Genomic DNA, 21447 nt, shown 5'->3' with positions numbered 1-21447 from the left:
CAGTGGATAAAGAACTGGCTGGATGGCCGCACACAAAGAGTTCTGGTCAATGGCTCGATGTCTGGCTGGAGACCGGTAACGAGTGGTGTCCCTCAGGGATCGGTGTTGGAACCAGTCTTGTTTAACATCTTCGTCGCTGACATGGACAGCGGGATTGAGTGCGCCCTCAGCAAGTTTGCCGATGCCACCAAGCTGTGTGGTCCGGTTGATATGCTGGAGGGAAGGGATGCCATCCAGAGGGACCTTGACACGCTTGTGAGGTGGGCTGATGCCAACCTCATGAAGTTCAACCATGACAAGTGCAAGGTCCTACACCTGGGTCGGAGCAATCCTAGGCACAGCTACAGATTGGGCATAGAAGAGATTCAGAGCAGCCCTGCAGAGAAGGACTTGGGGGTACTGGTCAATGAGAAAATGAACATGAGCTGGCTTCAGTGTGCGCTCGCAGCCCAGAAAGCCAACCGTATCCTGGGCTGCATCAAAAGGAGCGTGACCAGCAGGTCGAAAGAGGTGATCCTGCCCCTCTACTCTGCTCTTGTGAGACCTCACCTGGAGTATTGTGTGCAATTCTGGTGTCCTCAACATAAAAAGGACATGGAACTGCTGGAACAAGTCCCGAGGAGGGCCACGAGGATGATCAGGCGACTGGAGCACCTCCCATATGAAGATAGGATGAGAAAGTTGGGGCTGTTCATCCTGGAGAAGGCTGCGTGGAGACTCATAGCAGCCTTCCAGTATCTGAAGGGGGCCTATAGGGATGCTGGGGAGGGACTTTTCGTCAGGGACTGTAGTGACAGGACAAGGGGTAATGGGTTAAAACTTAAGCAGGGGAAGTTTAGATTGGATATAAGGAGGAAATTCTCTCCTGTTAGGGTGGTGAGGCATTGGAATGGGTTGCCCAGGGAGGTTGTGAGTGCTCCATCCCTGGTGGTGTTCAAGGCCAGGTTGGATGAAGCCTTGGGTGGTATGATTTAGGGTGAGGTGTCCCTGCCCATGGCAGTGGGGTTGGAACTAGATGATCTTGAGGTCCTTTCCAACCCTAACCATTCTATGATTCTATGATTCATCCACATTCTTTGTCAAAGTCTCAGAATTTCAGAAAAAAAACACACTTTATAGCTGAATCTCATGGAAAGCAAACACCACATCATAATCAGTCACGGACGGGGATCCATGACTTAAATGGAAACTTCAGAAAGTTAATTACAACACTAATTTAAAAAATGCTGCTAAAAACCCACACAACTAGTCCAGACCACATGCTAGATAAAACGCTTAGCTCCAATATAAGTTTGTACCATCAAAAGCTTCAGAAATACGTTAAAATTGTTTCAAGAAAGAGAGGGAAAGCTTGAAAAAGTCCAGCTACCATCTGGCTGCTCTACAGTTCTTTCCTATGGCTAACAGCATGTGGTCATTAAAAATCAATGTCTTGAAGTCCCACAAATAAATAATGTTTGATTTGAACAGTCTTTAAATATATAAAACACTTAGCATAAAACACTTCTTTGTGTTTAAGCACAGAGTCCTGAGACTAAAGATACTTAGCATACTATCTAATAAAATTTGCATTGTGTGCAAGTAATTGACAGAAATCCCACGTCAAAACATAGTAGCTGGTATTTGACTAAAGAAGCTGACACTCTCATGCTATCTTTTGTCCAGTGAAAACTCCTTTCTGAGCCCAGTATTTTAGTTCTTTTTAATTACAAATGAAACAGTGCTTGCGATTTAACACTTCTTACCTCAAGCAAGGCTGCTGCAGGATCCCCCTGCAAGCTTTTTGCCAGTTTATCAACCTCATCTAATAGGAATACTGGATTGTTAACCCCAACAGTCTTCAGTCCATTGATTATTCTGCCAGGCATACTTCCAACATAGGTGCGTCTGCAAGAAATAAATGTATATGGGGAAAGAGGGAGCAGCCATGTGCAACTGGGGTAGAAAGATCCAAAATAATACTCAAACAAAAATATAAGAATAAGCAGCACTGTAACAATTCTTGCTGTTTTGCTAAACTTTTTGGAACTAGCTGATAAAAATATGGAACATGCATCTAAACTAATATAAGCAACTACATCAGTAGATGAAAATTCCAGTGCCATTGTGCGCTAGCCAATCTGGAATGATAAACATATGCATTCAATAATATCCAAACTTTATGGTTTGTAGGCATTTAACATGATTCAGTATAAGCACCCTTTTACTGTATGAACATGGAGAAGCAGATTTGGGAACGTCAGTAACATTTTACTAATGATGCGAGAGGGTTTTTGTCACAACAATCGAGTTCACACAGCACATTACAATTTACTTCAAAATTCCAAATATGCTGAACTGACAATGTCCCCTGTATAAACAGCATGCTTTAGTTACTACTCACAGAAAATAACTGAATTTACTATGTCATTTCACCATGAAATAAAAAACTAGAACAATGCAACAGAACAAAAATGAGTTTAAATTCAATAATAGTGGTAAAACCTATTTTTCACAATGCACAGAGCAACTACATTTTACATGTATACATATCACTTGTTTGCTGAATTTAGCACAGTTTTTTAAAAGTATGAAATGCTGGTCACTGAAGAAGAAAGAGATACATGAAGCGTTCAATTACAGTACCTATTTCATGACCCTCACAAGCCATATATACAGAACAGGCCTGCTTTGCCATAAGATGTGTAGTAAGGTCCAAAATAAACAGGATGACATTTAGAAAGATAAAACAAAAAATACCATGGAAGTAATTTCAGAAGATACTAGAGAAAACTTTAAATATTAAAAACCCCTAACTTAAACCACACAGCAATAGTGTTAGTTCCATGTCATATTCAATCATTGAGAAAACAAACTGCAGTTACTGTCTTCAATTCTACACCTGAGCAAAAATAAAAGTGTTTAAGATTATCTAAATAGACAGAAATGCAGCAGAATTTTAGTTTGCCTATTACCACTTTCATGAGACAGCTGCTAAAGACTGGAGCAGCCAGCATGCAATAGTTCATCATCTCTCTGCTTTTGTGTGGAGTCTTACTCCTCAGCAAGTGAGTGGATTCATCTCCACTGAGGGCTGCACTATGTAACATTCATTACAGATCAAGAATCTGCATGGGGGAGCTATTATATTAGCACGCCACTTCATTCTCCATCTGCACACAGGCAACCTTGCCAAAAGAATGAAAGGATTCTATAAAATCCAATCAGAAAATTACAATACTGAAGGAGAACTGAAGTTCACAGAAGTGAATCATTTACCAGTGCAACCAAATTAATCATTGTAGCAATCTGGGGATTTCTTTTTCATTTTTCTTGGGTTTTTTTATTTTATTTGTAGTTTTAGATTTTTTTGTTTGGTGAGGGGGATTTTGTTGTTGTTTTGGAGATTTTTTTTAAACAAAAGGTGCTTACTGCACTAGTAAATAGTTTTATATGCTTCAGAGACAATGCAGCCTGTTTCTAATACTCAATAGGATAACATAATTAGGTAAACTTTAAACATTGCTTCTTGCTTAGCACATTATTCTCAAGTGCATGCTTAAAGACACTGCACTTTTCTAATACGTGTTTGTGGTTTTCTATAGCCAAGTTTTATCTGATCCTTTTAAATTATATAAAGTCCTGAGATACCCATGTTGCATCTATTTTTAAGAAACAGCTTTGGTTTATAAACTAAATGAGGGTAAACTGGGTTTCTCTAGTCATGGGAAAACACTGTGAATAACCACTCTATCTCTCCCTGCACCATCCAATTGCAACACAAGTCAAAGAATAAAAGCATTAGGTACCAAAAGGTTTTCTGAATAATAGATCTGTTTGTTTATGTTCAGGCACACAGACCTACCACTTTAAAAAACTTTTTAGGAGATTTTCCAAATAGAAGCACTTAAAAAAAAAACCCAAAACAAACAAACAAACAAAAAACAAAACACACGCACACACAAAAAAAAAAACAACAGGAAGAGATTTTTCTTTGATACAAGAAAGCTGTTATTAATAGACTGAAATACTTCTTTTTGCCCTCAAGCAACCCTGAAAATAGACTTAAAGTCACAGTCATTGTAGATTCAAGTCCATTTATACTTGTGGAAGATTCTCCCAGATACAGCAGCTTTCAGTAAGACTTAACTGCTGCACACAATCAAGTTTCTTGACATTTTAAAATAAGCCGTAATACTAGGTAAGTTGAAACACAGTGTATCAAGATCCGTGGTGAAGAAAAAACAGGAAAAAGCAAATATACTCAAGACAACTCATGACAAGTCAAGTGAGATCAATACCTTGGAGTACTACAATTTTAAGAGTATAATAATTAAGTGGCTACTAAAGCAAGTAATAAGAAATAACATTCTAACAGTGACAGAAAATCAATATTTTTTTTTTCATGTACCCTGACCAAAGTAAGCCCTGGGTCATGAGCTAAAACTCAAATAGAAACCACAGTCCAACTAAAATGAAGCCAATGTTATGAAGAGGATTAAATTGTTCCCTATATAACCCAGGAGTTTTTTCAAGAAACTCAAAGGTCAAAATTAAAGGAACTATTGTTGGAAATATAAAGTAGTTCTGCAAAATACTCAGTCTCCACAGAATTAGGTTTAACAGATGAGAAAAGCACATGGTAGGTGGAAGCATTCTGCTCTTCCTTTCACTATCTGACAATTGACTGTTCTCACTCTTCTCTCATACTGTCTTCTCATTTGTCTTTTCAATCACCTCTAGACATAGTAAATCTAAAAAACAAAGTGCAAGATAAGCATTTAATCAATAAACTAGATTTCAAATAAAAGCATGATTAAATTTATTTATATAATTTGATCAGGTATCATGAAATAGAAACTTGGACTGTAAATTTTTGGATAACAAATACCTAGGTATCAATTTGCTTTTCCCATGTGTAACAGCCTAAATCTGTGATACATCTATTAGAGATGGACCAATACCTATTATATTATACTATTTATCAAACACTCCAGATCTCCAAGGGAAGAAAATAATTCTTATGCAAATGTCATATGTAGGACATCAAAGAAAAATAATACAGTATTTTACCTTCAAAATAGAAACATAGGTAGCCTGGTTTTATTTTTAAATGGCTATTAGGGAACACATTTTAACACAAAAGTCCTTGGTAAGACAGACCCTGCAAATATTTATATATAAACCCACCAGAACATATTAAAATGACAAGCAGGTATGGCCATTTATCTGTCTGGACATTAAACCTTTGCCTTGTAACCTGTGAAACTGAATACTGCTGTTTGCGAACAGCAGCCACCAAATGTGATGCTATTCTTTATTTTCTTTATTCTAGCTAGGTTGAAAGGAGGAAAAACAATACTCTGCATTAGCATTGTTGATGATACAAGGTGGCTTTGCTCATTTTTTGATGCACTGTTTCTCTCCATGCATTAAACCTAAAGCTGCTTTCATTCAAGACAGAAAGTACATACAGAGTTTCCTGGTTACCTCTCTTGTGTAGTAACTTTTGAAGAAACCTCTTAAGAGCTCATGACCCAGGTGGTCTGTAATTTAGTAATTTTTAATTTATTTTTAAATCACTGAAAAGGTACATTTAAAAAAACACTAGAGTTGTACAGCATGTCATTAGGAGCTATGTATCCTAGAAAACGCAAGAAAAACAACTGGGAGGTCTAACCTTGTTGACTCTCCTGATGTAAACTGGGAATGTGTCTGAATCGTAACTTTAAAGCAGTACTAGTATTATTGATAAAAATATGACTCACTCCCTTCACAGTGTTATAAAGACAAACCACTTTAACTTGTTTTTAACTACAGTAGTTTTCAAACTGCAGACAAAGAAACAGATAACGTTAATGCCGCCAAACAAGCTATTTCTGAACTTAGTTCACAAGGTCACAGCTTATTTTCTTGAAAAAGACAGAGCGTGCATGTACTCAAGTGCTTTACCAATGTATCTCTGCTTTGTACTTATATAATAAAGCTATTCCTCTCACAGTTGAAGTTGCTTTAGGTTTGTTTTTTTCTTGCGCAGCAAGGTATGTGTAGTGAACTTCTGCTAGCCTGGCTGTACTAGTGAGCAATCACACCTTTTCTCATGCGGATTCACCTGAACAAGTCTTCAGCACAGGGCTAAGCTATAAATAAACTACCCAAACTTCCAGAAACTGAAAAGCAATGATAATGTAAGGAAAAGTGCTCCACACAGAGGTGAGAGAGAAAAAAAGAGCTCCACAGTGATCTCACCAGCACCATTATAAGTAAATAGCACAATTACGACTTTCATTTTTAAGAATAATAAAACACACACACATGGAACAGACATCATACAGTTCCTGTATAAAATAAAGTATCAGTCACTCATTCACAACCCCCTCCCCCCACTTCCTTTCTTCCCATCTTTCCCCCCCCACCCCCACCCCACCCCACTCCCCAAGGGATGGGGAGGAGAATCAAAAGAATGTAACTCCCACAGGTTGAGATCAGAACAGTCCAGTAACTAAGGTACAACACAAACCACTGCTGCTACCACCAATGATAATAATGATAAGGGAAATAACAAGGGGAGAGAATACAACTGCTCACCATCCACCAATCGATACCCACCCCAACCTCAGCAGCAATCTAGCCCTTCCAGTTACTCCCCTCCCAGTTTATATACTGGGCATGATGTGCTGTGGTATGGAACACCTCTTTGCTTAGTTTGGGTCAGGTGTCCTGTCTCTGCTTCCTCCCGACTTCGCCTCCTCCCTGGCAGAGAATGAGGCTCAGAAAGTCCTTGGTCAGACTAAACATTACTGAGCAGTACCTAAAACCATCGGTGCTATCAGCGCTGTTTCCAGGCTGAAAGTCAAAAACAAAGCACTGCACCAGCTACTAAGAAGGAGAAAAATGACTGCTGCTAAAAATGACTGCTACTGCTGTACCCAGGACAGTCATCCTTCAGTGTGGTTTGTTTGGTTTTGGTTTCTTTTTTTTTTGCTTGGTTTTTTTTTTTTTTTTGTAGGTTTGAGGGTTTTTTTTTTAATGCAAGCTAAGAACAAAAGTAAACCAGCAAACTTTAACATGTAATATAGATGAGTGGCAAATGGGTAAATGCAAACAACAGCTGGAGGATGCCTGATAAAGCAGTTCTGCTTTTGTACCAAGATGATGATTTCATTTTGGAAGGCAGAATGGTAGTTGCTACTCTGTACTTGATCAAAAAAATAATTCACAAACCCCAGCTGCAAGCACATGATCTGCACTGAGATGGCAAACCCTGGGCATTTCCAACTGCCTTAGTTACACACCACAAAGAAGAGCATGCTTACTGAAACTCCACTCCCCACCCTGCTGCCATCTCATGTATTTTGCTTGCTGATTCTGTCATTCTGCATCCCTCACATAAAACTGCAATAAGTGGCCCAAGTGAATGCTATTTCAGGCTGTATTTGCTTGCAAGTGAAACTGAATCACAGTTCCTTTTTTAATGTTATAGTACGTTTAGTACATTAGTTGGTATATACGGTTGATACAGACTTAAGCTTTCAAGCTTAATAAAGAACTTTCAGGAGAAAAATAATGGTTTCTAACACGTAGTATCAGAACATCAGCCTGTTTACTGAACAGTAAAACTCAGAGAACAGTATCCTCTGTCCCTTCCACTTCCAGACCACCTCTGTAATTACACTCTGTGACTGCCACCAGGCGCACAATGTGGATTCACTTGACTGTGAATGACTTATTCACACAAAAGGACATTACAGAGACAGTTCTCTAGAAAAGCCAGAGTTTTGATTAAATCTTGGTAAGCAGAAACACAGGGGGAAAAAAATGAACAGAATTTAAAAAATCAGTATGCAACAGTTGGTTTTAACTACAAAAAATTTGCAAAAGCACTCCTTACAAAGGACTCCTCATACTGACTGCTGTGAAGTTTGTTGTTAAACTATACATTTGTTTGTTGAAGAGTAACCCCATGATACTGTTGATAATTCTAGATGGTATCTTCTTTTGCTTGTGAAAAATACACTGTGTTACCAAATATGAAATTTAAAATAGTTTCTAACATGCATTAATCATTTAATAATGCCCACAAAAATACTACAGTGACAGTCACAAACACTTGAATGTAAAAGTTTTTAAAGCCTCATTATCAGACAACTTTCTGTCTTTATTCTCTGTTAGGCCTAAACACAAGATAGAAAGCCAAACAAAACAAAACTCATCAAAACAATAACAAAAATTAACACAATTAGGAATTTCTGGCAGTTGAGGAAGAGTTGATGACAGCTTTACTCTTAATGTTAATTTTCCAGACGTGGTTTTCTTGTTACAAAGGCTTCAGCCCTGCTCTGCCCCGGAAAAGTGACTGATACCTACATCGCTTAGTATTGACCACCCTCTAGTGGCTTCAGTTTGAATAGCAACGTGTTGCTGAACAACATTTTAAAATTGTTTTTAGGATCCATATCATAAGTAATCTAAAACATCGGAATTCTGAAACAGCAACTAACACTGTTAATGAATTATAGGAATAATACGTAGTGCAGGAGGAGAACACAGTTTCGCTTCTTTTTCCATTACTGCATAAGTAAACGGGGGAAAGGCCAGTTATCACAAAGGTTTACAAAACAACACACAGAGTGCTGCTATGCAGTAAATACCAATGCATGAAACCATATGTGCCTACAAACCCACAGTGGCTGCTGGGTATACTGGCGTAAGTAAGAAAAATCTAAACTAAGAAAAAATCCACAAATAATTCTTTCAGGCTACAAACTCTAGGTAAGTGTCAAACACGCTGGAAAACTCCAGCAAATTTGTCACAGAACACATGCAGGAATAAATGAATATTGCTTGTTTTATCGAGAGTGCTGAAGTAAAGGTTCATGAAAAAAAAGAATTTTCAAGCTGTCATCAAGCACAAATTCACTGTTTTGTCATTTCTTCACCTCTCATGCTCCGGCCTAAGAAGTCATCATCAGTAACTTACGCTCCAGATTCATAGAAATACCTCATATTCCAGATTCCTAGAAGTTTATGTGTATGTTCAGCATAAGATTTCCCACTGAGTTTCCTGCATTTCTTCCAGTTGGGACTGTGAGTTTTCACCACTGTAATGTATTCACATATGCAACTAGCTTACAGTCAGAAGTCTTCTGATATCACAAAATGAACTTTTATTGGGGCATTTATTTTAGGTTATCATTAAAATTTCATAGGGAAGTGATACAAATACCAAGGTCCTTTTTATGCTTGAAAACAAAGAGAAATTACAGAATAACCTATAACTGAAGACAGAATGATAGTGTATTCTGATGATTCAAAGTAGCAGCATAGCCATTGAGCAAAATTAACCACTACATGGCATCAAAGAAATAATGGATAGCTTTAATTCATAATAATTTACCTAATGTCATAAGAAGAACTTTTATTTAACATATGACTTCAAAAACAAAACAAACAAAACCCAAACAAACACAAACAAAAAAACACCCAAACCCACATGCTTTTACAGATCTTTAGAACACTAACAAATCTATTATATGAAATATCCTATGCTGCATGCAAAAAGCATAAAATATGTTTAACAGAACCGAAAAGTGCTGCACCGATGTTTGGCACCTACTTACCTACCTTACCCATCATATGTTTCCAGTTGCAAGGAATGGGAAATAGATTAATACATATAAATGGTTTAATAGGCTAAGAAGTATATGCATAAAGAGATGCAAGATCATAAAAAAGTCCTACAGAAAGTCACCCAAAAAAACTCCTTTGACATAATCCAGCTTGGGCGTCCTTGCATAAGCTTCCATTTGAAATGGGAAAACACTACACTAACAAGTTTGAGATACTAAGTAACTCAGTTGCTATCCTCCAGCAACCTGTAAGTATCACTCTCAGTTTCTCTTTCTGTTTTATCAACCAACATGGTTATAAAGTAATGCATTGTTATACATAGGCTATTTTGTATAACTAGATCTTTACATCCCTCTTAAAAAGTAGAAAAATCAGATACAACATTTAAGAGTTTGCATTAGACTTCCTACTGAATTTTACTTCGAAGTGCCAACATGACTGAAGATGAAATTCCATTATTTCCTATGACAATAAAAGGCAGTAGCAGAAGGAAAGAATAAAGGCCTTATCTCAACACTAAACATCCATTCCCACTACTAAAATTCTCTACTGAATAACACCACTGAATAACAAGAAAAATAAATTAATAACTACCATTGTTTGAAATAAGCAAAACAGCTCTGTATTAGCTAAACAAATAAAATAATACATACATCCTGTAGCAAACAAAAGCAAAAATTTCAGTTAGGAAAGGAAGTAGTTACCTGTGGCCTCGAATATCAGACTGATCACAGACTCCTCCTAAAGCAATTCTGTGGAATTCTCGACCCAATGTCTTCGCAATTGATCTTCCAACACTGGTTTTACCAACTCCTGGGGGTCCCACAAAACAAAGAATGGGTCCTTTGAGGTTGTTTTTAAGCTGTCGGACAGCTAAGTACTCCAAAACTCTCTTCTTCAGCTTCTCCATAGCATAATGATCATTATCCAAAACAATTCGAGCTGCACGAATTTCCAGGCGATCTATCAATAATTGACAACAGAAAAGATATTTACCTTTAAAAACAGAAACAACTCATTCTCAAACATGTTCATCAAAACAATCCCACTGACACACACACACACTTTTCAGACATTTTCCTAAAACACAGGTATTATAATTCTCATTTAATTAGACATAAGATAGACAGATTACAGTAATGAAATTTAGAAAACAAGAAAACACCGGTTTACAGCACCGCAGACCAAAATCTGGTTCAAATGAATTTAGGGAATGTGGTTCAAATGAACTATTTTGTAACAGCAATTCAGTGATAAATAAATTTTTCAGCATTACCTTCTCACAGAAGTAAGTTAGATCCTGTAAGGTCTTCTCAAAAGACAAATTCATCCCTATGTCTTCATCATCTACTTATGATAAGAGCCTGTAACTATCTCACAAATGCAGCAAGAACTCGTAGGCCTAATGGGCATGCTTTACTTGCTATGCAACACAAAGTGATTTAGCACTGTATAAAATACCCACATGATACCACGACTGGAAATATTAGGTTTTTGCAATTGCCATGATTTGTGATAAATGGTAAGGCCTCACTGGTGGACATTAACTAATGCTTTACAAAAGGCAGGAACTTCTGGCAGCTGTCTTGTCCTTTGCTCTACAACATAAAGATAGCAGGCAGGAAGCAGTGAAGTCTACCAACTCCGCACACACCCACCCTTCAAATCTGCATTCTAGATGCAGACTCCTCATACTGTAAGTGTGCCTATTTCACATGCAGTTCACATGCAGACAATCGTGATTGAAGTCTCATCATCAACAGTGCAAATTTTTGTGATGAACCACTAGGCAAAAAATTCACTAATGATCATCATTTTCTACTGTATTTTCTATCTTTATATTCACGTATATTTTTATTCACTGTAGCTATGGATTCCAAAGCATCAGTCACATGAATGTGAATGCAAACTTCAAAACTTTGCTTAAAGTAAAACTTCACACTACATGTGACATGGCATAATTTTACAAGATTAAAGAGCAAAAATTTAACCAAAACACCATTCTTGTAGGACATCAACAACTATTTTACTCGGTTTGGTATTCTTTGAATAACACTATAGAGATCTGCAAAGATCTGTAGGCAGATCTTTTCACAACTTAATGATTAAAGAAACTATTACAAGAAGATTTGTAAACAGTAAGGCTCTAGTTCAAAATAGCCAAAGTTCATCACCACGCTTAAAGTTCATCACCACTTACTAAGAGGTCAAAAGACAGACAGACGTCTTTCTGCTGGTGTGTTATGTTAAATTTCTTTTTAAAATCACATTCTAAAGCTTCGTTCTTCAGTAGCTGCTAGAAAGAATTAAAATCCTTTTCTCCAGCAGAACACCTTCTGGAAAGTCATTTTGCCCACTTAGTCTACATGTGCTGTTCAGTAGGAAGTCATGTTTGGTTTTTAACTCTACTTGCTCTCAATTTTTGTACGCCGCTCCCATATTAACAGTATCACTCTACACTCAATATTTGAAAACAAGAGTACAAAGCTGACATGACATTCAGTTTTGTTATTGTACCTGACGTTGCAATTATTAAAATTAACTACAATTGTGCTTTTTCATCCTTTTGTTCCTCACGAAACTTGAGTAACTTAAGACACAGCAGAACCTTCTTTTATTAATGACGTTTTTATGGTCAGACAATGAGACAAACATTTGCAAGACAGAATTAAGTACAAACATTTGCAAGACAGAATTAAGTACACAGTGCTTACATGATGGTTACCTGTCCTAAAATGTCTGTGTAAGACACCATCAACAATAATAGAGGGGTTACCTTTTGTACTCTTGTTCCATGGCAATTCTACCATCAGTTCCAAGTAATTTCTTGTCAAAGCATATTCTGGCATTGACTGAGGCATCTTCTTTAATCTGGAAATATATGCACAGAATTCATAAGGCTAATCGGGAACTAACTGTAAAGTAAGACTCTTCTGCACCACAAGATGGACATTTAGCAAACACTTAAAAAAAACAGGATACCATCTTACTTTCTGACAAAGTAATACTAAAAAAGCAAGTCACTATTTAACCAATCATGAGCTTGTCTTTGCATAATAATAGGTTATTTATACGATACAAAGAGAAATTAAAAAAAGAGTCCATTTCCTATGCATATACTGCATCCCCAATGCATGCACCACTATCTATGCATCCTCACTGGAAGAGGTTGTTACCCATCATGGATAGCACAGTTACCCAATCACGAAAGAAAAACAGAAGAAAAAAGACTCAATAACTGGGTCAGTTTTAATTAAATAATCATTAAAAACTGGTACTATTCAGCTGAGGTTTTTTAGATATTCGTAACATAGGGGCTTAGAGCTTACAGTTTAATGCTGTATTAACGTATAAACCATATCTAGAAGACTTCATATTTCTTTATCATCACTTCTGAAGCTCAAAAAAGATGATGAAACATATAAGCAAAAAACAGCACTCTACTAAATTTTTAAAAATAATTTCCAAAACACAGCAACACAAACACACAATCAAATAAGGGAAGGTTAATACAAGAGAAGAAACCACCATATGAAAGTCTCCTACCTCTTAATTTCCTTAAGACAAACTTTAAGAGCTTGTTCTGACATACTGGATGATCTAATCTTTTTTTCCAGCATGACAACATCATCATGATCTTCTTCCTCCTCATCATCTTCTGCAGTGCTTGGAATGTGATTGCTTCTTCTATTAGGACGGATGGCTACAACCTACGAAATGGAAAACAGAGCCAGAGTATAGTACTGTTTTTTAAATCAGGTAGATAATTTGGCTTTGAATGGAAACCATGACAAAAATATACAAGGTGTTGGGAGAGCCTCCATAGAAAAATTCAGAAGACTTTAATCCAATAAATAACTTCAAAAAGTATTATTGGTACTACTTTAAAAAGTTATAGTTGTTATACTGCTGTATATTGTGGTATACTTAGGAAATACGTACTTCCTAGGTGCATCTACCTGAACAGAAGACAAGAACAAAACTGAAAAAGCTATTTACAAGGTTTTGGGCATTGCATCCCAACATATTAAGCATAATAAGCCTTATTTTTACAAAACAGGTGTCGTGGTTTAAGCTCAGCTGGTATTTCAGTACCATGTAGCAGTTCGCTCACTCCCCTCCCTTCCTACCACAGCTCCTAGAGGGATGGGGAGAAGAATCAAAAGAATGTAACTCCCACAGGTTGAGATAAGAGCAGTCCGGTAACTCAGGCGTAACACAAAACCACTGCTGCTACCACCAATAATAATAATGATAAGGGAAATAACAAGGGGAGAGAATACAACTGCTCACCATCCACCAATTGATACCTACCCCAACCTCAGCAGTGATCTAACCCTTCTAGGTAACTGCCCCCAGTTTATACACTGGGCATGATGCGCTGTGGTATGGAACACCTCTTTGCTTAGTTTGGGTCAGGTGTCCTGTTTCTGCTTCCTCCCAGCTTCCCCTCCTCCCTGGCAGAGCATGAGACTCAGAAAGTCCTTGGTCAGAGTAAACATTACTGAGCAGTACCTAAAACCATCGGTGTTATCACCGCTGTTCCCAGGCTGAAAGTCAAAACCAAGCACTGCACCAGCTACTAAGAAGGAGAAAAATGACTGCTACTGCTGAACCCAGGACAACAGGTAAATCGCTTTTACCTTTTTTCATTTCTCAGTTACTTGCTGCTTACTAAACTGTGTAAGTATAGGCAAATGCAGCAAAAGTCTTAAGGTGCCCTAGTTTAGCAAGCTACATTTTACAACACACATATTTTACCTGTATTTCCAAAGCTATCATTCACCTGCAATGCCATTAGCAAACGGTACACCTTTCACTGCACTGGCCAAAACTCAATGTGTGCTTGCCATTGGGCATCAAACGAATCTTTGAAGGAACCTGAGGCTTTACTGAATGTCAGAAAATAAAAAAACCAACAACCCAAAAAACCCCACCACCCAAAGACACTCCACATAAAACCAACCAAACAAAAACTACCCATACATACACACATGAAAATAAAACCAAAATGATAACAAAACAAACCCCAAATAAAACCTTGGCTGTTTTAAAATTATATTTTATCTTTTTAGGCATTTAAAATACCAAAGTTGCCAGCAGGGTGTTCTCTGCAGCTCCAGACTGACCATGAAACATTACTGTTGTAAATCAAAACTTTGCACAGATTAAAATTAGTGAATAAACATTAGTATGCTTAAGAGTGTATCTTCATACTTATTTATGATGTTTAATTATCCACATTTAAAGTCCATACCCTTTTATCATCATCCTGTTTGGGCTTTCTTGTTTTCTGAAGCAGCTTCAAGCCTTCAATCTGCCTAACAAGCAATGGTATAGTCATCTTGAACCGTTCTTCCAGCCTAACAGCATCTAAAATCTAAAAGCAAGGAGTTATAAGTTGCCAATGAGTTCATTCTGATGGATCATCAGCTTCAGGGAGGGGAACATGAAGGACACTGTTACTGTCTTCTGACCAGTTATACAATAGATGGTTTAGGAAAATAGGCAGCAAGAAAAGCAATGAGAATACAGTCCACAAAACCCAGCCTCAGAGGTCTGGATGCCAAAACTACAAAGCACTCCAAAACAGAAAAAAAGTTTTTTATCCCGTCTGGTTTTAAATTGTCTTTAATATTTCAGTTGCATTTTCTGTGGCAGACATCTATCAGCATTCTGGTTTTCAGTTATTGAATTGAAAGAGTGAGACCTCTCAGAAAATTACAGCATGATCACCTTGATTAACCCAGAAAAAAAAAAAAATCACCTTATGCCTCAAGCTGTTTCTTGTCTGCCTGTTTAGAGGTTTTTTATTTTGCTTGCCTTTTTAAAATTTTATATGTTATTCCATTTTCATGACCAATGAAGTTGCTATGTGGAAATGGGTAGAATTTGGCTCTTCCTTTTTAGCACAGCTTCCACTGGCTGCTCTTTTCTTTAGCACTTCTAATAAACAAAGGACATGGCAAATTTAATGATTTATGTACCTTCCTCCAGCAGGACATTCAGCCCAGTACAGACCTTCACTTCAAATTAATTTCTGTATTAACTTCTACTGTGCTTTGAAAGAACCTAACTTATGCTTTCAATTCAAGGTGAACGTGCAGCACTGCCAGTGACAAAAGAAACAACAAAACTTCCAAACACATCAAACAAGTACAGAAATCAGACTAGTAAGTCTTAAGCCATAAGCACTATTTTTGCATAGTTACCTGGACATACAATGCAAATTTAACCAGTGTCTCAGTATTTTAAATCACACGCTTTGAGATGTTTTTTTTTAAATACTTAAAAAAATTTCTTCTTTTGGTAAGAAGAAAGCTGTTGATATTGATGTATACTGATGTCAACTGTGATAAGTAAGCAAGATTTTAACACAGCCTGAAGAATGATTCCTCATCTTTAATATTGGAAGGGCAAGCCCATGTTGTATTTATTGTTTAATAAAATGAACTGTTTCCAATGCTAAGTAGATTAATTTACCTATTAGGTGAGTTCTGATACACGCATATATAAACACTTTAAACAACAGCATAAAACCCTTTTACAAATATTCATGCTCAGGTGTAACACAAATAACTTCTGACACAACATTATCACTGTACAGTCTCAAGTGTAAGCAACTTCACAATTATCTAAAAAGTTAATTAACTGAAAAATAAACCCCAAACCAGCAAATACCTAACTCCACTTAAAAAAGGTTTAAGGTTGTAATACCTGAAGCTTCTCTTGGTTGGAGGTACGGATGATAGAAGTCAGTATATCTGGTAAAGCTTCTCTTGGCAGATTGTCCAAAAGACGTCTCAGCTTTGCAACTGCAGGAACGGACATATCTAGCATCTCAACCAACTGTAAGAAACACACAATAAACAATATTCATGGTTGTAGTGTTTCTTTTTATGTGACTTAAAAAGGGTTGCATCTTTCAGCACAAAACATGCCTAGGTTCTTTTCCAAAATGTCCAAAAAGCTACTGAAATAAATTTTTAGAAGTTCACAGGAGGCACTAACTCAGCACAAGGCAACCATGATTTTTGGTTTTTCAGCTTGTGCAAGTAGTTGAAAATATCATCATTTGCAGCACTTTTTTCAGTGCCTGTATCTCTTATTTCGCACACACATGCTGAATAAAACTTTCCCAGTTACCTTAACACTGTAATGACTCTTTTTCTATAAATCCTTTAAACTCAAACTCATTATACCTGGGGACATCTGTTTACAATCAAGGTTCTAGAGGGGCTCTTCTCCTTTAATAATTAAAAAAAAAATCAAACCAAACCACAAAATCTCAAACCATTATATATGTTTATGCATATACATATGTAATCCAAGAACAAAAAAACAAAAGTATTCCTTTTCTTAGCGTATTTACAGTAGTACTATATACAAAATAATACAAACTTATCACAGTGCTACCATACACAGTTAGACTCATGCTGCAGCAAGCTGTATAGACATCCTGCAACTCAACACAGAAACCTTAACATGTAACAAAAATATTTATTTTGCAGAAGAAATACTGAAATTCTAACAGTCACTGGAAAACATAAGCACTACGGAAAGAAAAAGGCAGATAAGAAACAAATACATACATTGATATATGATACATAGGATTAAAACAGTTCACCTGCACTGCATACTTGTAGAATTGTTCTGACAGCTCTCCAAGTTCCTCCTCAGATTTATGCTGATTAGTAAACTGCTCAAGTCGATCTAATTGCTCAACTTCTGCCACAGGATACGGCTTCTCTTTCAGCAACTGCAGGATCTGGAAGCGGCAGAGGCCTGTAACCAGCAATGTGTAATGTGGCTTGGGCCAGTTGCTGCCGACCACCTGAACTGCCAAGGCAGCAGTGCCAATCCTAAAAACAGATCAAATCTCTGTGTTACTTGTCACCTTCCACGGAACATTTTGTGTGCCCATTATTAAGCAGCAATCGAACTAGAGGTTGCAAGAACCTTCTGGGTCATAGTTATTTATCATGAAAAGCAACCAAATTACACAACTTCCTCTGCAACACAGATTACCTGAAAATTAATGAGGTAACTGAAAAACTAAGATAATATAATACAGTCACCCAACTTAGAAACATAATTTTTTCATAAATAATTTAATGAAGCTTGCTGTGGACAGGAACACTGACATTTCTGCTTAAAATAACGTGCTGGGAAATTGAGTGTAATTTACAGTTCTTCAGTGAAACCGTCAGCCTCATTCTGACCAGTTTTAGATAACAGGTACCTGTTTAAGCAGGTTAAACCAGAAGTTACTTTCTTGCAAAAACCTTACTAAGTCCACTGATACGATAATTTTGAGTAAGGGCTGCAGCATGTTAATTTTACTCATGCTTTATCCGACAGAAACAGGATAAAATTCGGCCTCATTTTATGCGAACTAGATTACTCTCCACGCTACTCGTTAGGCGAAACTCTAGCGCTAACAACTGCGACAGGCTCAACACTCCTGGCCTGCGCTCTTTGACCCTATCTTCCTCGTCCACCTCGGTCTCCTCACTCAGGCCCCTCCCCAGACGCCAGCCTGACAGCCGCTGCCGCCTCCAACAGGCGCTCCTCCGGGGCACCCACGAACGCCCCCCTCACGGCGGCGGCGAGGAGCGGACTCGCTCCCGCGGCCAGGCCCATGCCCGCAGCGCGACGCCCCGCGAAGGTGACAGCTCGTCCCGGAGCCGCGCCGGCCCGGCCGAGGCGGGCTATGGAGAGGGTCAGCCGGGACCAGCGAGCCGCGAGGGCGAACCGGGCGGCGCAGGGCAGCACCTGTGCAGGGAGGGCAGGTCGTCGCAGTCGGAAGTGGGGTCACTGGTGTTGGGGATGACGCCGATGATGGTGCTCCTCAGCGAGGTGCCCTTGAGGAGCCGGCTGCGCACCAGCTGCATGTTGCGCGGCGAGTCCACGCTGGTCCGCATGGTCGAGCCAGGCAGCAGCACGCCCTCATGGGTGAGCAGCAGCGGCAGGCGGCTGGGGATCTGGATGGCGCTGCCCGCCGCCATGCCGGCCAGCTCCGCTCCCGGCCGCAGACACGGCAGCCTCGGCTCCGCCCCGCTACGGGCGCCGGGACGGAACCGTCCGCTCTTCACCCGCCCCGCCGGGGCGGGCCCTCACGGCGGAGTCTCTGCTCGGGCGGGTTTTGCCTTTCTTTCTTTCGAACGACAGGCCCGCTGTGGGTCAGGGCCCGGGGAGCGCTGGGCCCCGCGCCCCGAGCGGCGGCACGGCTCCGGAGTCTGGCAGCGGAGTGGCAGAGCGTGGCAGATTCAACATCGGTTAAATGTGACGGTTTACAGGTGAAAACCATTTTGTGCCTGTTTTTACAAAGCCTGCTCTTCTAGGTCCGTACTCATGGACAAAGGATTCAGGGCCCTGTTTCATTAAGTAGAAGTCAGTGCAGGGACTCTTCAGGGTGCTCCAGGCAGCCCAGCACAGGAAGACACGTAAGACAACAAGATGCAGGAGACCCCACCTGCAGTCCTGTGTCCAGCTCCAGGGCCCCCAGCACAAGAGAGACATGGATCTGCTCAAGCAAGCCCAGAAGAGGCTGTGAAGATGATCAGAGGGCTGGAGCACCTCTGCTCTGGAAACAAGCTGAGAGAGATGGGCTTCTTCAGCCTGGAGAAGAGAAGGCTTCTCCAGAGAGACCTTAGAGCAGCCCCAGTGCCTAAAGGGGCTGACAAGAACACAGGAGAGGAGATTTTCACAAGGGCCTATAGTGACAGGACAAGGGGGAATCACTTTAACCTGATAGAGGGGAGATTGTGATTAGACATTAGGTAGTGAGGTGCTGGCACAGGTTGCACAGACAAGCCTCATCCCTGTCAATGTTCAAGGCCAGGCTGGATGGGGCTTGGAGCAACCTGGCTTAGTGGAAGGTGCCCCTGTCGTGGCAGGGGTTGGAACTGGATGAGCTTTAAGGTCCCTCCCAATCCAAACCAGTCTGTGGTTTCACGACATCTCTTCTGCAGGACAGGGTCCCAAAGCCTGAGCCTTCCCCAGGGGCTGGGGTACAGTGAAGAGCAAAGCACCCACTGGTGCTCCTCTTCCCCAGGCCAGGCCAGATGCCCGCAGAGGAGGGACAGAAGCCCTGGGGCCTCACCACTGCTGGGGGAGTCCTGCTGCACTATGGCTCTTTTCAGCAGGCCTGGAGGCATTAGCTGAGGTCACAGCTCACTGTGATTAGCAACACTCCTTTGCCTAGTCCTGCTAAAGCCTGCCCAGGGGAAAGGGCTCCACGACTTAGGCCCTATGGAGAGTTCAGATGAAAAAGCAGCTTTTAGAAACTTTCCTTCAGCCCCTCTGGTGAAAAGAGGTGCAATATCAAAATTGCATAATATAATGAGACACATTAGCCAATCCCTTGTTAATCAGTGACTTGCACAATATGGTTTGAACAAAGGTAATCCTGTACAGAGGAGAAATCTCAGTAGCAGTAAAAATGACAATTTGAAACGCACAAGTGTAGCTACAGTAAAAAAAATAGCGTAATTGTTCAGTTTATTAACACCTTAATCTGTTGGCCTACTGGAGAACATAAGCTATCGGGATGTATGGAAATACTAACAATATATTTAAATGCAAAAATTCTAAGAAGATATTACAAATATCTTCTAAAGATATTAGAAAAATAAACAACTTCTAAGGCAGTCACCTCATGCACCTTAGAAAGAAGATGGAATTTTATATACTATTCAGCATGATGTTTAAGAAACATTAACACAAAAGGACACATAACAGGAACATGGAAAGTGTTCTGTCAACTTTCTGATGTTAAATATAATTACTCAGTGAACATATGTTTAACACTCACAAATGTTTAAGTGTCTCTAACTATATTAGTTTGTGATATGAACACAAACCAAACCTAAACGTTTAACGTTTGCTCAATACATTTATTGATTTCTTATTTTCAGTCTGAGTTTTTTTCCTATTCCTATCAATGCAATGCCTTCTAAACCTTCAACACTGCTAGATGTTGTAGAAGAGCTTCAGAATTTATTAGGACATGAGGGTTGGGAAGATTTGACAGGTAATACATGCTAACTAGTTTTCCTTTCAGAAAACTGATAGCTTCTTTCTTCTTCTTAATCTGCTTTGTGCTTCTGGAAATTTACATTGTCAAGTACTAAAAGCTTTCAATTGAAACAGATCAAACACCTGCTGTATATCTACCTATTTCATCTGAACTACATTCTTATTATTTGGCACCCACTGTTATTATTTGGAAATGATATTATCATTACTTTAAAGAGGAAGTAATTTAATACGAAGACAGAAAATACAGTTATAACAAATATTATTCTTACAGATGCATAGGAATTTTAAACCATTTTGCATTTTGTTTGGTTTAACTAAGACTGTGCCATCTCTGATGTGCTACAGGTTTTAGAGCTGCTAGATCCCTAACTAGCTCTCATTAATCACAATGTGATGGATTTATTTTTTACCTACTAGACATCAATTATTAGTACTAGTTACTAATGCTAGGGAAGGGCCATGGAGTGGAGGTCTGGGCAACTCTGGGCACCGTGCTGGAGGCATAGGGCAGTGACAGAGAGCTCTCAGGGAAGGGGTGCCTGGGATAGAGTAGGAGCTGAACTGGGGTGGCTCGCAAGTGTGCCACAGTGCACCTCTCCAGTGCACCACCTTCCTCTTTTCAGGGCCATCCCTCACCCCAGTGTAGCTCCCCCTGTCCCAGCATGCCATCTGCTCCACTGTTTGTTTCACATTGCCCAGGACATTCCCAGTTGTAGGGACACCCAGTCCCAGCTCACTTTCTCTGTGGTTGTGGTCACAGTTCTGTTCTCAGCGCAATGCCTTCATTGTCCCAAG

The 21447-nt window shown here is 39.4% G+C and overlaps 1 protein-coding gene across 1 annotated transcript in view; it reads right to left on the bottom strand.

Moving 5' to 3' along the window:
- LONP2 (lon peptidase 2, peroxisomal) overlaps window positions 1–18685 on the bottom strand; it is a 46745-nt gene extending 28060 nt beyond the window's left edge. The window contains exons 1-8 of the mRNA XM_065661802.1: window positions 18385–18685; window positions 17237–17471; window positions 16327–16458; window positions 14867–14989; window positions 13156–13319; window positions 12386–12480; window positions 10314–10572; window positions 1746–1887 (exon numbers count right to left, since the gene is read on the bottom strand). Of these exons, the coding sequence (XP_065517874.1) occupies window positions 1746–1887; window positions 10314–10572; window positions 12386–12480; window positions 13156–13319; window positions 14867–14989; window positions 16327–16458; window positions 17237–17471; window positions 18385–18617 (1383 nt within the window). The 5' untranslated portion in view covers window positions 18618–18685. The remainder of the gene's footprint in view (window positions 1–1745; window positions 1888–10313; window positions 10573–12385; window positions 12481–13155; window positions 13320–14866; window positions 14990–16326; window positions 16459–17236; window positions 17472–18384) is intronic.
- Window positions 18686–21447: the final 2762 nt, after the last annotated feature.

This window comes from Lathamus discolor, chromosome Z, assembly GCF_037157495.1.
Source record: "Lathamus discolor isolate bLatDis1 chromosome Z, bLatDis1.hap1, whole genome shotgun sequence".
In the NCBI taxonomy this organism is placed as follows: Eukaryota; Metazoa; Chordata; class Aves; order Psittaciformes; family Psittacidae; genus Lathamus; species Lathamus discolor.
The sequence above is the reverse complement of the archived record's forward strand: the minus strand, read 5'-3'. Positions and strand labels throughout refer to the sequence as shown.